Source organism: Palaemon carinicauda, unplaced genomic scaffold (genome assembly GCF_036898095.1).
Source record: "Palaemon carinicauda isolate YSFRI2023 unplaced genomic scaffold, ASM3689809v2 scaffold90, whole genome shotgun sequence".
Taxonomy (NCBI): Eukaryota; Metazoa; Arthropoda; class Malacostraca; order Decapoda; family Palaemonidae; genus Palaemon; species Palaemon carinicauda.
In genome coordinates this window covers 285,001-300,000 of record NW_027172204.1, presented here as the reverse complement: position 1 = coordinate 300,000, position 15,000 = coordinate 285,001, and the positions used below count along the sequence as shown (strand labels likewise).

The following is a 15,000-nucleotide window of genomic DNA, read 5'->3' as shown; positions in this document are numbered from 1 at the left end:
ATACTTTGATTACCGTTATAAAATCTCTCCTTGTTTTCGATTTTTTTCTTAATACTTCTATTTACTATTTTTATTAAGTAAATGTTCTTATCAAACTACCCAAGACACAACTTGGTTTGTATAGAGTTGTCCTTGAAGATTATGTATTTTTTTTTTTTTTTTCAATATCACCTACCAGCCTATTTACAAATATTTCAGGATGACTCCTATTTCAAGAAACATAACTTTCTTTATTTTATCATCCCTTTTTTTCCGCGTACTTCATCCACATTAAAAGCATTACGTACCATTCAAGTAGTTAAAGTTGACCAAAGTGAAGGTCAGGAGGAATGTCAGTATATAAAACTGACAACGATAGAAGTCATAGTATCCGGTTGATATGTCCGTCCAATGTAGAGTTCATCATTATGTCTGCAGATATCAACTCTATTTTTACTTTTATTTTGTGTATTTTTCTCGGTAATATCATTTACAAAGTCCATTATTTTTATCTGAATCAAATAAGTCTTTCTTATAGAAAACTCAGAACAAAATATTAATACTTTTCACTCATACTTCACTGGGGTAATTGAGAACTTAAAGGTAATGGAAACTAGAATTAAAGTGGAATTGGTAGAAAAAAATTTATAACAAAATTAAAACAACGGAAAATGCTCATTATGATTGTTAATGTCCTTAAAATCGAAAAGATTCCCATCTCGAATTTCCTTTATTAAACCCGAGAGTTATTCTTACCTAGTGGGGATATCACTTTCATATTCTTTTTTAAGATTTCTGGCCTTTTGCCCCGCATGGGTGAAATTGAGAAAATGAATAAAATATTTCACAATTTGAAGATCAACTCATGTGTATTACTTTTATATTTCCTGGATATTTCCCTTCCAAAGAATAAAAGGATCACGTAGGTGCTAGTAAATATAAACATAGGCACCTGAAGAAACACAGAGACATATTCTTAATATTGTTCTTGTACAGTCAGTATGCAAACATACTCATAGTACTTACAGTCATATACGTGTGAAACTACAAAGACACCTATACTTATATACATTTGTACGAGCATTGAATTTCGATGATATTACAACATAACTGAGTATATCATTCTCCAATTATCTATTGCTCTTTATTTTCATATTCACGAGCTGTTCCTTATGACAAGTCAACAATCCTTTCTTGATGTAGAACACAAAAATACAACTAACGCGTTCAGAGGTTGACTGAGAATCGTGTAATGACCATCATGTGGTAGAAGACCATCGGTAGCAGAAGGAGGGAGGATCCAGCACAGCATCTGCAAGTGGACCCTGTCTGCATGGCCTGTGGTAACTCACCTGTGATAGGCAAGTTGGGAACAATAAGTTCCTAACATTTTGATTGTCATGAGGCGTAATATACATTAAGTGGAAACGTAATTACACCAGTTGACGCTGAAAGGATTAGTATCAAATGGAAACTAATCCCTTCAACGTCAACTGATGTAATTAACGTCCAGTGATTGCAAGTTTTTCATCTTTCTCTTATCATTTATAAATAGGAAAACTTTATAAAATATTTATAATTATGTATCAATGGAATATAGATCTAATCAGCTGTATGATAAAGAAATGTCATCACGTTCCATCTTATATAATTTTGGTATTAATAATTCTTAAGTGTAGAGTGAAAAATTAGGATCTTGGTGGTTGAGGACCAAATCATTTGGTGAAAAGTTTTGGGCACAAAAGGTTAAAGTAACGTTGTTAAGCAGATATAAGCCGTAATATTACTTTACTAATATCTATCTTTTTTTTTATTCTAATGTTAAATTTGTATAGTTATTACTACAGTTCTCTCTCTAAGCATTTTGTTTTTTAATTTATTACTAAAATTATATAATTTATTTGATATAAAATGGGTAATAATTGAAAATATGCTGGGATAGCCTCTCCTTTATTGCTTTTTGGCCTTATCCAACTGTAATTGGATCACTTTACACAACTGATCAATATATGAAATTTGCACTTAATCATCAACTACTTTGGTTTTACTCTACACATTATATGCATCCAAGAATCGCTTTCGAGACTCATCAAATCTTCTTTTTATCATAAAAATAAAAACCACCAGGAAAACTACAAAAGTATTAGGAAAAAAAAATGTTTTGATTTTAGCTTTTCCTTCGCAATTCTCTCTCAGGGCGAACAAAAAACCCTTTCCTAATGAGGATATTTCTGCAATGTGGCATGACAAATAACAATAAATTACGATTTTTATTCACGAATATATGAACAAATGTCAACGATGTTTGGTAAATTTCTGAATATATATATTATTTCACAGTAGGCAAATCAGCTAGAATCTTTTTCAAACTTTTACTCTCACCTTCCAAACTGATTTGTAAGTCAAAGGTTCTCAGCATCATGAAAAAAAATATTTTGTAAATATCTAGTAAAAGCATTTCAAAATAAAATTTATTCAAGTTACTATTAAAGATAACAAATGAATTTGATTAATATACAACGCTAGAATGCAGAAAAAATATTGCAAGCACACGCAAAACCTGTATTGTCCCTGTTAAGAAAAGGAAAATTCTCCAATTCAATCTCTATAAAACTAGTTGTTACCAGTACTCAGACCATTATTGACAGTCATCATGATTAATAAACCTATTAGTTTTTATTATATTTTTTATTATAATTCCGTAACCCCCACCGACAAAGAAAAAAAAGTAATCTCTGAAGGAGAAGGTAGAATCAATGAGACGTCTCTTACCATTCAAAACCCTGACGCGAACTGAAGCTTCCTTCATGCCCTGGGGAGCACAAACATAAATTCCTGAATCGTGAGACGTTGCGTCTGGTATGAAGAGAACACTTGTCGTAGTTGGGCCTTTGTCTGTGGTGATGGTAACGCCCTGCCTCGATCCATCATATGAAACCATCTGGGAAGACAAGTATACAAGAGATTCCAGTAACCCTTTCTTTCTAGACGTTCAATATTTAAATGAATATACAGTATATATATATATATATATATATATATATATATATATATATATATATATATATATATATATATATATATATATATATATATATATATATATATATATATATATATGAGAAAGAGAAGGGACTGTTGGGAAGTTCCCGGAAGAGGGTAGTGAGGTGAATTGCCGGAGTATCACGACTGAAAGGGAACGAAAACCAAGATATAAAACGGATATGTGATGTATATAACGTAAAATGGTTCCTATGGAAGCTAGTCAGAGATATCATGGCAATATTTCAAGAAATGAGGAGGTGGAACAATAGAAGATAGTTAAGACCATGCAAGTGATCGAGAGGAGGATTATGGGGCATCAGCGGATCAGATGGATGGATAGATGTGGTGGAGAGTGATATAAGCAAGGGAAAAGGATACAAGGATTAGAAATAGATGGAGAAGATTGACTAGTGCGCCAAACACTTGTATACAGTGGGAATAATAAGGTCGAAAGAAGAAAATGCTTTCGAGTATGTATGCATATATACATGATGAATAAGGTTAATACTCATTACTACTTCCATAACATCACCATCAGTTTGTTCCTACCTTGTCTCTGTGGTACCAGAATATGTTCTCTGGGGGTTCAGGGCTGTCTGGTACAACACATGTTATGTTCAGAGGTGAGCCGTGATCCACGTATAGTTCAGGAGCTGAAGGAATGATCGCCTGGGGTTCTGTAGATCAACCTAAGATTATTACTCATACACACGCACGCACACATGAGCACAAATATATATATATATATATATATATATATATATATATATATATATATATATATATATATATATATATATATATATATATATATATATATACCTTTCTGAGTGGTGATTCCTTTAGGAGGTTGAAGAGTTTGTGCATCATAATGATCGGCTAAGCTATACTAGTCAGGGCCACCCATGATGTGAGGGATCAGACAAAAATCTCCTCTCATCAGCAATCGGCAGTGGCTAGCGTGGTGATGAAAACTAGCCAAAACCAGACATGTATATCACAACCTCGTCCCGACCATTAGTCTCCATTGGCAGTGGAACAATTGCCCAAGGAGGCGGGAAGCTACATTCCACAGCAGGAGGTGCATAGAATCTCTGGACTAAATCACGCCACCTTTGGAAACTGAACCTTACAATATACAGCGTCAGGACCAAGTTAATAGAACACTTGAAAGAAATAAACTGGGATGTCCCAGGATTAAGTGAAATTAGAATAACTGGGGAATCTTATGTGAAATTAAAAGAGGGCAGCATGACTTGTTTTAGAGGACATGAAAGGGATAAAGAGAATGGATTGCGTTTTCTTATTATTAAAAATCCTGCAGGTAACATAGAAGAATTTTATAGTTGGATTGATGGAATTGCAGATTTGTTATGAAACAAAAGAAGAAGTATGTACCAACATCCAATGCATAAGAAGAAATATAACTTTTTCATGAAGATCGGGAGATATATATGAAAAACATAATAATAAATTGTCCATTTTTTTATTTCAAGGCTAATGAGGGTGAAAATAAGAGAGGAGAACAATCAGTAGGAAATTTGGAGTAGGCAAAAGGAATGACAGGATACATGCTTAAAGAATTTGCTGGAAGAAAAACTCTGAAAATCATGAAGACCTTATTTTAGAAAAAGGAATATAGAAAATATATATGAAAAAGCCAAACGAAGAATTGAAAGGAAATTAAATGCATTTGATACTATGTGAAAAGGTCAATTTAGTTAAAGATGTAGTTGTTAAAAAAATTATAGTCAAGTGATCATAGAATGGTTAGATGGAAAATTTGTTTATGTCTAAGAAAAGAGGGAGAAAAAAAATAATCTTAAGAAAGAAAATAAATACTCCTGTTATAAAATATTAATCTGATAAGTTTAGTTTAACGATATAAAATAACCCCTCGCAGCTACCTCATGAAAGTGAAGCAAGTAAAGATGATCAAGGAAAACTATCAGAAAAGACCAGAAACTTAATAAAGAGAGATTGGAAATGAGGGTAAAATTAAAAAGAGATGAAATATAATTAACAGAACTATCCAAAAGAATAAATAAACTAAATACCCGAGATATTCCTAAACATAATCAAACCAAAATTGAGGAAACATTAAATAAAGGAAGAAGCATCAAATTGAAAAAGAAAAGACTCGGAACTGGGCGCCAACAGACGTCTGCTTTTATGGATGAAAATGGAAATATTATCGACAATAGATATTGAGTGATAGAAATGGCAGGGGATCTCTATACAATGCTATGCAGCAATGATATAAGAAATAACTTCAATAGAAGTAATGAAATAACTAAGCTGATACCAAGTATAACACGAGGGAAAGTAAAGAAGCCTTTGAAAGGCATTAAAAGAGGCAAAGCAATGTGAAAATATGGCCAAACAATTGATTTGATAATAGATAGAGGAGATATCACGATAGTGAAACAGGCTGAACTCTACACCAAATGTCTGCAATGATACTCTTCACCTACAGCTTAAAAAACTATATCATTATACTCATTCACAAAAAGGGAGACATAAAAGGCCTGAAAAATTACCGCCCAATAAGTTCACTTTCTGCAATATATAAAATATTTAAAAAAAAATCATATTGGGCCGAATAGAAAGACAGTCAAACTTTAATCACCCAAAGAGAGCAGGCAGGATGTTGAAGTGTGTATTCAACAATTGGCCATATTCATATAATTAACCAGCTAATGGAAAAATTAACAGAGTATGAAAAACCACTATGTATGGCATATATAGACTATGAGAAAGCTTTTGACTCTGTAAAAATATCAGTAGTAATGAAAGCCCTTCAGGAATAAGGAATAGAAGAATCTAATGTTACAAAAAGATAGTGAGAAAGAGTAGGGAAAGAATAATTATGGAAATAACACTAAGAGACAGAAAAAAAGCAACATGGATAAGAACACAAACTGAAGTACTGGGTATTCTGACCACTTAAAAGAAAAAAAAATGAATATGTGTAGGGAATATAATATGAATGACAAACATTAGATGATTAGACGAACATTAAGAATAGCTTAAGGGTATCGGCCTGGTATAATTTTGGCGATTTAGGCTGAAATTCACGAAAATTAGTTACTGTCATATTTCGATAGGTGTGGGTCCCAGCTATTGCCACACGCAAGATGAAATCAATACCAAGCCTTTTAAATGGTTTAAAGGGCAATTTAAGGGACCTACCTGGTAAAGGATTAAAGGGCTGGGTAGGTGTGACTTTAGCATTTTTTTTTCGTTCTTCCTCGAAGTATTTATTTCTTTTTATTATATTTTTTTTCGTTCGTCGTACGATATGTTTTCCCGATAGAGTCGGCATCTCCTACGACAACAAAGCCAGTCGTAGCTAAACATATAGTTTGTGATTGTGCCCTCTTTTATTTTCAATCAGTTGCATCACTTTTTTGAATTATTGATCATCAATTGTGATTTATATATACTACCAAAATGCCTTTAAGGAAGTTTAGTAAGCAAGGGAAGCAAGCTCTCGCAATATCAAGGCTTATAAAAAAAAAAAAATCCATGTGGTTAGCACGTGGTTAGCCCGTGTGAGGATGACCTCGCTAGTTCTTCCTTGCTCAAATATATCAAGGTGATGATGATGGAACTGATGATTTTATTTTGAAGTTATCTGATGATGAGGAGGAGGAGAAGGAGGAAGAAGAGAAGGAACATTTTCGAAATGTAACTTCTGTTCATAACGCAACAGATGATGGTGTGTTATCGGGAGCCAAACTACGAATATCTTTATTGGGTGGTTTTGTAACTGAAAAAGAAAAGCTCCTAAATAGAAGTAGTGATAGGGAAATAGTTTCATTAACCATGAAAGTTTTGAAAGACGCTTTTAGTTCGACATATTGTGGGCAGTGTGGAAGCAACATAACACTCGAAGTTGATAAAAACAGTTTTGATGTTGAATTGAAACTAAAGTGTCTGTGTGAAGAACCGTCTGTTTTCTAACATACAAAAGTGAAAGAAAGTGAAAGTGTGAAAACAGATGCTATTGGTGAAACAACAGCTTTTTTATGTATCAAAATATGATAAATGGGGGAGGCTTAGCAGCCTTGAATAACACCTGAATTGCCTTAGGTGCTAGACCTATGGAAAACAGCACTTACCAAAGGTATAAAAAATATATAAAGAGAAGACCAGAAAAAGAATGTCTGCAATGTATTCAAGAACGGTGAAGAAACAAAGAACATCTACAAGAGGATATGAAGGTGGAGCTCATTAGTCCCCTAAAACCCTGGCTTTCCAAGAGACACAATATGGTTTTAAAAGCAAAAAAAAGGTAAGCAAAACTTTAGAACCGTTTTTCTCAAAACACATTTTTCTACTTTCAACCTTAAATAACTATGTTATTTATGAATGGATTTGTATAATCTAAAAAGCAATTTAATTAGAGATTGTGGGCAAACTCATCACCAGGGCTAATTCTCTTCTTTTCTCTCCTAATTTTTTTCTACGGACACTTAAATACATAATTTTATGGTATTTTTTTTATTTAATTTCTAAAAAGAATTTTAAAATAGCATAAATCGTATATTACATTTTTTTATCATACCATTTTATTTGGTAGGAATTGAACTTTCAGCTGGTATATTTTTTTTAAATTGAGTGATAAACAAAAAAAGGAGACCTAATTTTTAAAAACTTGAAAAAAAACGTTATTTTTAAGAGAAAGATAGTCGTAAAAAAAAAGTTTTCATTCAATTGACTGACATTCTATGTGAATCTTCCTTTTAACTAGAGGTAATAACTTTGCAAGTTTCAACACCGCCACTCAAAATTAACACCCCCTCCCTCTCGCCGATATCCATAATAGTACCATAAAAATTGTAAAAGAAGCAAGGGAAGAACGAAACGACAATGAATCGGTGAACTAAGGAAATTGAAAAATGTGGATTGGCACGGAAAGACCCATACCTACCTGGCTGAGGACTGAAGCGTGAAGGAGGCGATACTGAATGGAGACGTATTGATTTAAAAGCTCAAGATAGAGACAACTGGTGAAATCTAACTGAGGGCCTATGCATCAATAGGCGTGGAAGAAAATGATGATGATGATGATGATGATTAATATATACACGATAAAAACACCACAAAAGACAACAAATGTAACCATTTCTAGCCGACTGCAGGACAAAGGCCACAGATATGTCTTTATTTATGCTGGTGATTGGCCAGTTTTCATCACCATGCTTGCCGACTGTTGATCAGTGATTACAGGTTTTTTTTTTTTTTTCTAATCGCTCACAGCATACTTGGCGATGCACAAACCCTTTCACTATGCTAAGGTATGTCCACTCAAGAATGGATATATATATATATATATATATATATATATATATATATATATATATATATATATATATATATATATATATATATATATATATATATATATATATATATATATATATATATATATATATATATATACATATACATATATATATATATATATATATATATATATATATATATATATATATATATATATATATATATATATATATATATATATATATATATATATATATATATATATATAGACATAATGTGTTTATGAGTTATTTTGGATAAAGAACTAGAATTTTAATTAAAATCTCATATTACTCTCATCTAAAATGGAACAAATAATATTCAAATTAATTTTTACATGGAACAAGCTCCCCTAAACATATTTATTTTTTCGTTTAATACTCTCCAAAATGGATATATAATTGTAAATATATTTAATTATAAGATTAATTCTAAGATTGAAAATTAGAACATTCACAAACCAACAACATTAAGTTCGATGACTCTGGCAATTGGAGGCCTCATGGAAACCTGGCATTCGTATTTTCCAGCATCTCTCATCTGTGGGTATCTTATCCTCAGCATCCAGACATCGGATCCGGGTTTGTTCATTGCTTCGAATCGGTCGTCGTTAGTGAAGGTGATTCGACCCACTGTCAGTACGTGGATGTCTTCGTGTCTCACCCACGAAACCTTTGAAGAATATTTTTCAAAGTAAGAATTGTCTCAAGTGATAAATACATGAAAGTACATACCTGCCATGTAAGTAAACCTTTGCCTGTCATGTGAGTCAGATCATAAGAATACTCAAGATGTCAGTACGCCAGATAACTGATAATGAATGAATCAATCGTAGGAATACTGTATGTTTATGTAAGTTTGTTAAAGATTTGTGTCAAATACAGTACACTAAGATAAAAGTAATGGTAAATCATTTTTAGATTCAGGAAATCAGACTAATAGAATAGATAATATTACCTAGATATATTTAAATTAGATAATCACTTTAAAATGTAAAGAGCTATTGTTGCTAACTTTTTGTTTTGGCTTAAGTGACGAACAACTTGTTTGGTTTTAAGACAGAGGAAAAGGAAAAAGAATCAAATGATATATGTTATAGGACAGATAGACATCCAATAAATAACATTAAAAAATATTTGATTAAGCGTTCTAGCACGTCTCATAAGGTTAATTTATTACCACCCTTAAAGTTTATTTGTTTTTTTATTTGTTATCGAATCCTTGTATGCAAAATATGTAAACGTGAGATTGTTGGCCTTTTTAAGAGTACTATAGCTGTCATAAATTGTATTGCGTGATCACTGAACGCTTTTATAAGTGACGTGTGCTAAGTCTGATATGTGACGTGCTCTGAGCCTATTGGTGAGAGCATATTTCCTTCACAGTGGAGATATCCAAAAAATCTAACAATCCAGCATGTTAACAGAGCCTCATTGCATTTACTTATTCCGAGGGGTAAGGAGCACCACTTGAGGGATCATTAAAACAAGAAGGTAGGCTACTCGTCTGAAGAGTGTCTGGCTGTGTAAAGTATATTTACGATTTTTTTTATTAAATAAAGTGAAAAAGACCCATGTTCCAATGTGTCATTATGCATCGACATGGGACATATGTGGTGTCAGGTGGAAAAATACATCTGTTGTGTATGCTGTGAGCAAAGTTGTTCTTTAAGCCAGTAAAATAAAAGTTCAAGATGCCTAGATGTGAGAACTAACATAGCAGACACTGCCTCTGTTGGAAATGATAATGAAGGAGCTGATGGTTATAGGGATGTCATTGAAGAATATATATGATTGCAATGAATGCAGAACTTAAAAATGGCTGAGATAACCTAGCCGAGTTAATGAACAGATTATTAGTTGAATGAGATGAGGAGCCGCAAACAACTACAGCATATCCGACGTGCATAAACGAAGTTCAAACGCACACGAGTGAAAGCACACATGCAAAACTGAGTAAAGATACTCATGATGTCGTAGTTCGAAAATTGCCAGAACTCCAGGCAAGTGTTAGGCCTTTTGATGATTAGTGGCCTAAGGAAAGGTTTCCATCGATCAAAGTGTTATTGAGAGAATATGAAATAGCCCATATGGGTAGTCAGAAAGAGAAAAAGCAATACAAGTAATTAGGTTGCTGAAAGATGCTCCAGCAATGGAGGTAATGTATTAGCCATAAGACAGTTTAAGAAACTATACTCAAATAAAACGATATTTAATTGAGAAATACACCTTACTCGATGCAAGAAAATGGGATATGAAAAAAAAAATGCAAACCAAAAATTTGTGAGGGTGAGACATTTCTCAGTTTTGCAACTCATATTTTTCGAGATTGTGATTTATTTGCTACACAAAGTGCAAATCTCCCAGAAGGTAACAAAAAAGCAATTGCCTGACAACATATTCGCATATTAGTAAACCCGTACTTATGCGTTTATTTGTTCGATGACAATCGCTCGTTAGCAGATAGTTTGTTAGAAGAATAAATGACGGAGAATAACTGCCCCGATGCCGAGAAGGTAGCAGCCATATGAGGCCCTCACGAACGCCCAGAGCGGGAGAAGAGAGAATGAAATCAGCAGGTGAGAAGAGCCTTCAGATGTTGGCAATGTGGGGGAGAAGGGCGCCAACGAGTGCAGTGCCCTACCCAAGGATCCCCCCACTGTTACACTTGATAGGCCTACGGTCATCTATCTCGAGAGTGCCCAGCAAAAAACTTTGAGGGTGGCTGGGGTGTGGGACACACACACTAACGCCCCTCCCCCAACCAACCAAGGAAAAGGAAACAGAGGAAGGGAGAGACAAGGAAGATTAATGGCCCTCGCATGGCAACAGGAGCAGTCGAGCGGACAGTGGTGCCCCCATCAGTACCACCGACCCCACCCCAAGAGCATTAAGGACAGAAGCAGGGGGCAGCAGTATTGTGAGTGAGGTCGTTGGCACGTGCACCACATATCCTAATGGGCTGCTCGGAATTTTAGCAGTTAGGATTGACCTATAAGATAAGTCCATTCGAGCGCTGATTGACAGAGTAGCCAGCGTTTCACTCTTAGAAAAAGGAATCTCTTCAAACCCACTACAGTCAGCAGCATCCATCATCCTTAACACGCCAGAAGGATATAAACCACAGGCAAGGCATGCAACGATCGTCAAGTTTAAAGTGGCATCTGTGAAGTATACACATGATTTTTCATCTCGCCCACCTTGTGAATTCCAGGAATCAAGGCTATACTATGGTTGGATTTTATAATGAATAATCAAATATGCATTTGGGGGGAAAAAGATAGAATAACAGTAAAATAGGTGGGGGGAATTTTGCCGATAGAAAGTCATAAGAGAATAAGTCCTTGTGCAGGAAAGGAGAGACAATCAAGTAAGGTAACAGCTGTACCTAAAAGAGGAGAAGTATTGCCTCCCCAGACACCTACGAGCATATAAGTGACCCAGTGTCAGCATCTCCTAAAGGGAACCAGGGCACTTGTAGTCTTAGAAGGCTTGTCAGAACTAAAAGAGAACGGAGCAGAGATTACGATAGTTAATTTGTCAAATAACAGAGTGGTGGGAGGAAGTGATTCTCTGTGTGAAATGGAGTTATGTGAAATAACTAACAATGGTATCTTGGGAGCCACAATTCCAGCCAGCACAGACAAACGCAATCAGAACTTGTTTATGCAAGTGAGAAAATATGTCCACCAGAATGTCAACCTGTAGTTAGTAACATTGTTAATAATTATTCTGATGTAATTGCAATTGGCAACGAGCCACCGGGAAGATTGATCGATTTAACCATAGCATTAAAACTGGGCAGGTGGAGCCGACCAGTTTAAGGCCTTTTAAGGTACCCATACATTTCAAGAGAGATATAGAAAGGGAAATTAGTAAATTGAGGGAACAAGGGATTATCAATGACAGCGAATCCATCTGGGCTTCTCCTATTGTAGCTGTTAGGAAAAAGAATGGCTCGGTAAGAATGTGTGTTGATTATAGGAAGTTGAATACAGTCACTAAGGATAATGCATTTCCATTGCCCTAAATTGAAGAATTACTTGTGAAGGTACGGGATAATTTATATTTTGCAACTATTGATCAAAAATCTGTATACTATCAAATAACCATTCAGGAAGACAGTAAATATGTAAAACGACATCTATAGCCAACGATCAACTATTTTAGATTAATTTTTTTCCCTTCAATGTTAAAAATGCTCCAATTAATTTTTCTAGACTAATGATGGTGGTTTTGACTCCCTTAATTGGCCGTAATGTTCTTGTTTATTTTGAAGATATCATAATCACAAGGAAAATGGCCGAAGCATAATAGCAATATTCGTATAGTTTTAGAAGCATCTCAACGTAATGGTATGAAAATAAATTTGTCTAAGTGCAGTTTTCTGTATACAGGTCGAATATTTAGGTCATATAACAACCCCAGAAGGTATCCAACCGTGCAGTAAAGTAGAAGCTATTAGAGATTTCCCAAGGCCACGCACCACTAAGGAAGTAGCTGGGTTCCTTGGGCTCGCTAGGTATTACCATAAATACATCTGAGGTTTTGGAGAGATAACGAGACCCTTAGATGCTTTAAATAAACAAAAAGTAATAAGTTGAGCATTGGAAGAAGAAAGGGCCTTTAATAATTTGAAAGCTGCTTTAATTATCAATGACTTTCTTGCATATCCTAGATTTGATTACCCGATTTTAGTGACAGCAGATGCGAGTAGCGTAGCTATTGGTGGCGTGATTTTTCAACAAGATGATAAAGGTAGAGACCGACCAATTGTTTTGCTTCCAGGGCATTAAAAGGGGCAGAGAAGAATTATAGTACATTCCATCGAGACGCATTGGCTATTGTTTGGGTTCCAGAGAGGCAACGGTTCTTTTTATTATGTCAGGGGATTGAGTTGCAAAGTGATCATGACCCCATATGGGAATTATTCTACAAAGGAGACTTGATGTCTAGACAAGGGAGATGGCCTGGAAGATTGTTAGAGTTTAACATAGGGGTTTGAGCACATAGAAGGTAAGGCTAACAAGGTAGCTGATGCTCTCTCTAGAAGTGCAGTAAAAGGATTAACAGCTCGGGCGTAAAAGAGGAATGAAGAACGAAACCAGCAAATTCAAGGCCTCCATCAAAATAGAAAACAAAATATGAATTCACGTGACGAGCAATCAGAAGATGGAGAGAGAGAGAGAGAGAGAGAGAGAGAAAGAGAGAGAGAGAGAGAGAGAGAGAGAGAGAGAGAGAGAGAGAGAGAGAGAGAGAGAGAGGGGGAGGGGGAATAGTGAACGTGGCTGTGTGTGGTTGGCCGAGGATATGACCAGGGGTGTCCAAAATGAGTGCCCTGATGATGTAGGTGTGTTTGACTTTGGAGGTTGGGACAGAAAAAAAGAGGAAGGGATGGCAAGAGTGCAAGCATTGATTAAAGAGGAATCAGAGAGTTATCCATCATTTTTTTAATGTGCCTCGGGATAATTTTTTAGGGATAATGATATCTTATGATGTGCTTATGAGAAGAAGGAAAGGGAATTTTGGGCACGGGTAGTTCTCCCTCCCTCTTTAATTAATCGAGCCATCCACATTGTACATGGAAGTCCATATGTAGTGCATTTGGGGATTGATAGAACATTAATGAGAGCATCAGACTCCTTTTAGTTAGGGATGAAAAAATTTATAGAAAATTACATAAAATGTTGTGATGCTTGTAACTGTTTCAAAGAACATAAAAACACTGTACCGGAAGCCAGAAAGTTGTATGTGATTCCTATTAAATTCTAAAGGGTGCATGGATGTGGTAGGACTATTTCCTACTGGTTTAATACAACGCAAGTATATATGTGTATTTATGGATGCATCTACTCGTTACACTCATACTTACGCAATATTGGATAAATCAGCAAATTCATTAGCCCTGGCGCTGTGCTCTTTCATTGCTAGGTTTGGTTGCCTGGAAATTTTGATAAGTAATAATGGTCTTGAGTTTATAAATAAGGTGGTGAAATCGGTCACAAACTTGTTACAAATTAAATACTTTTCATTGACGGCATGTAGGCCTTCAGCTAATTGTTTAGTGGAATCACATAATATAGAAGTGGTGCGAGTTTTGCGTTACTTAGTGGCTGATGACCACCTTCATTGGCAGACCATGCTTCCTACAGCGGAGCTAGCTTTGTACATTGCATATAATTCCTCACTCAGGGACATGCCTTCCGTTTTTGTGTATGGAAAGGATCCTGTATTACGGTCCTCATTAATTCACAACATTTGCGAAATTATTCAACAGAGCAATACCGTGCCTATTTACTAAATCTCTTAAGGAGAATAATGAACACCACTGAAAGGTTTTTGAAAAGAGCTAATGAAAAACACAGCTCAAAGTATGATGGTCGGTTCAAAACCGCACCAGTAAAAATATTTATGGGCGATCGTGTGTATTTGAAACGATTCCAACCTAGGAAACACAAACTAGAGCCAGCGTATTAGGGTCTGTACAGAGTAAAGATGATTAAATGTAACACAGTTGTGATACAAAGCATTAGTAAGGGAGCAGTGTCTGAACATCATCAGGCACACATACATATGGTTCCAGAAGAAGTAGTTTTCAAAAATATCAATCAGAGTGTACCTCCTTATCCCTGCATACGCAACCATT

The 15,000-nt window shown here is 35.1% G+C and overlaps 1 protein-coding gene across 1 annotated transcript in view; it reads right to left on the bottom strand.

Annotated features, from left to right (window-relative positions):
- The window catches only part of LOC137637649 (synaptogenesis protein syg-2-like), a 26,008-nt gene that overhangs the window by 202 nt on the left and 10,806 nt on the right, over positions 1 to 15,000 (bottom strand). The window contains exons 3-6 of the mRNA XM_068369801.1: positions 8,817 to 9,027; positions 3,574 to 3,701; positions 2,752 to 2,920; positions 1 to 1,331 (exon numbers count right to left, since the gene is read on the bottom strand). The exon at positions 1 to 1,331 is cut by the window's left edge and continues 202 nt beyond it. Of these exons, the coding sequence (XP_068225902.1) occupies positions 1,207 to 1,331; positions 2,752 to 2,920; positions 3,574 to 3,701; positions 8,817 to 8,946 (552 nt within the window). The 5' untranslated portion in view covers positions 8,947 to 9,027 and the 3' untranslated portion in view covers positions 1 to 1,206. The remainder of the gene's footprint in view (positions 1,332 to 2,751; positions 2,921 to 3,573; positions 3,702 to 8,816; positions 9,028 to 15,000) is intronic.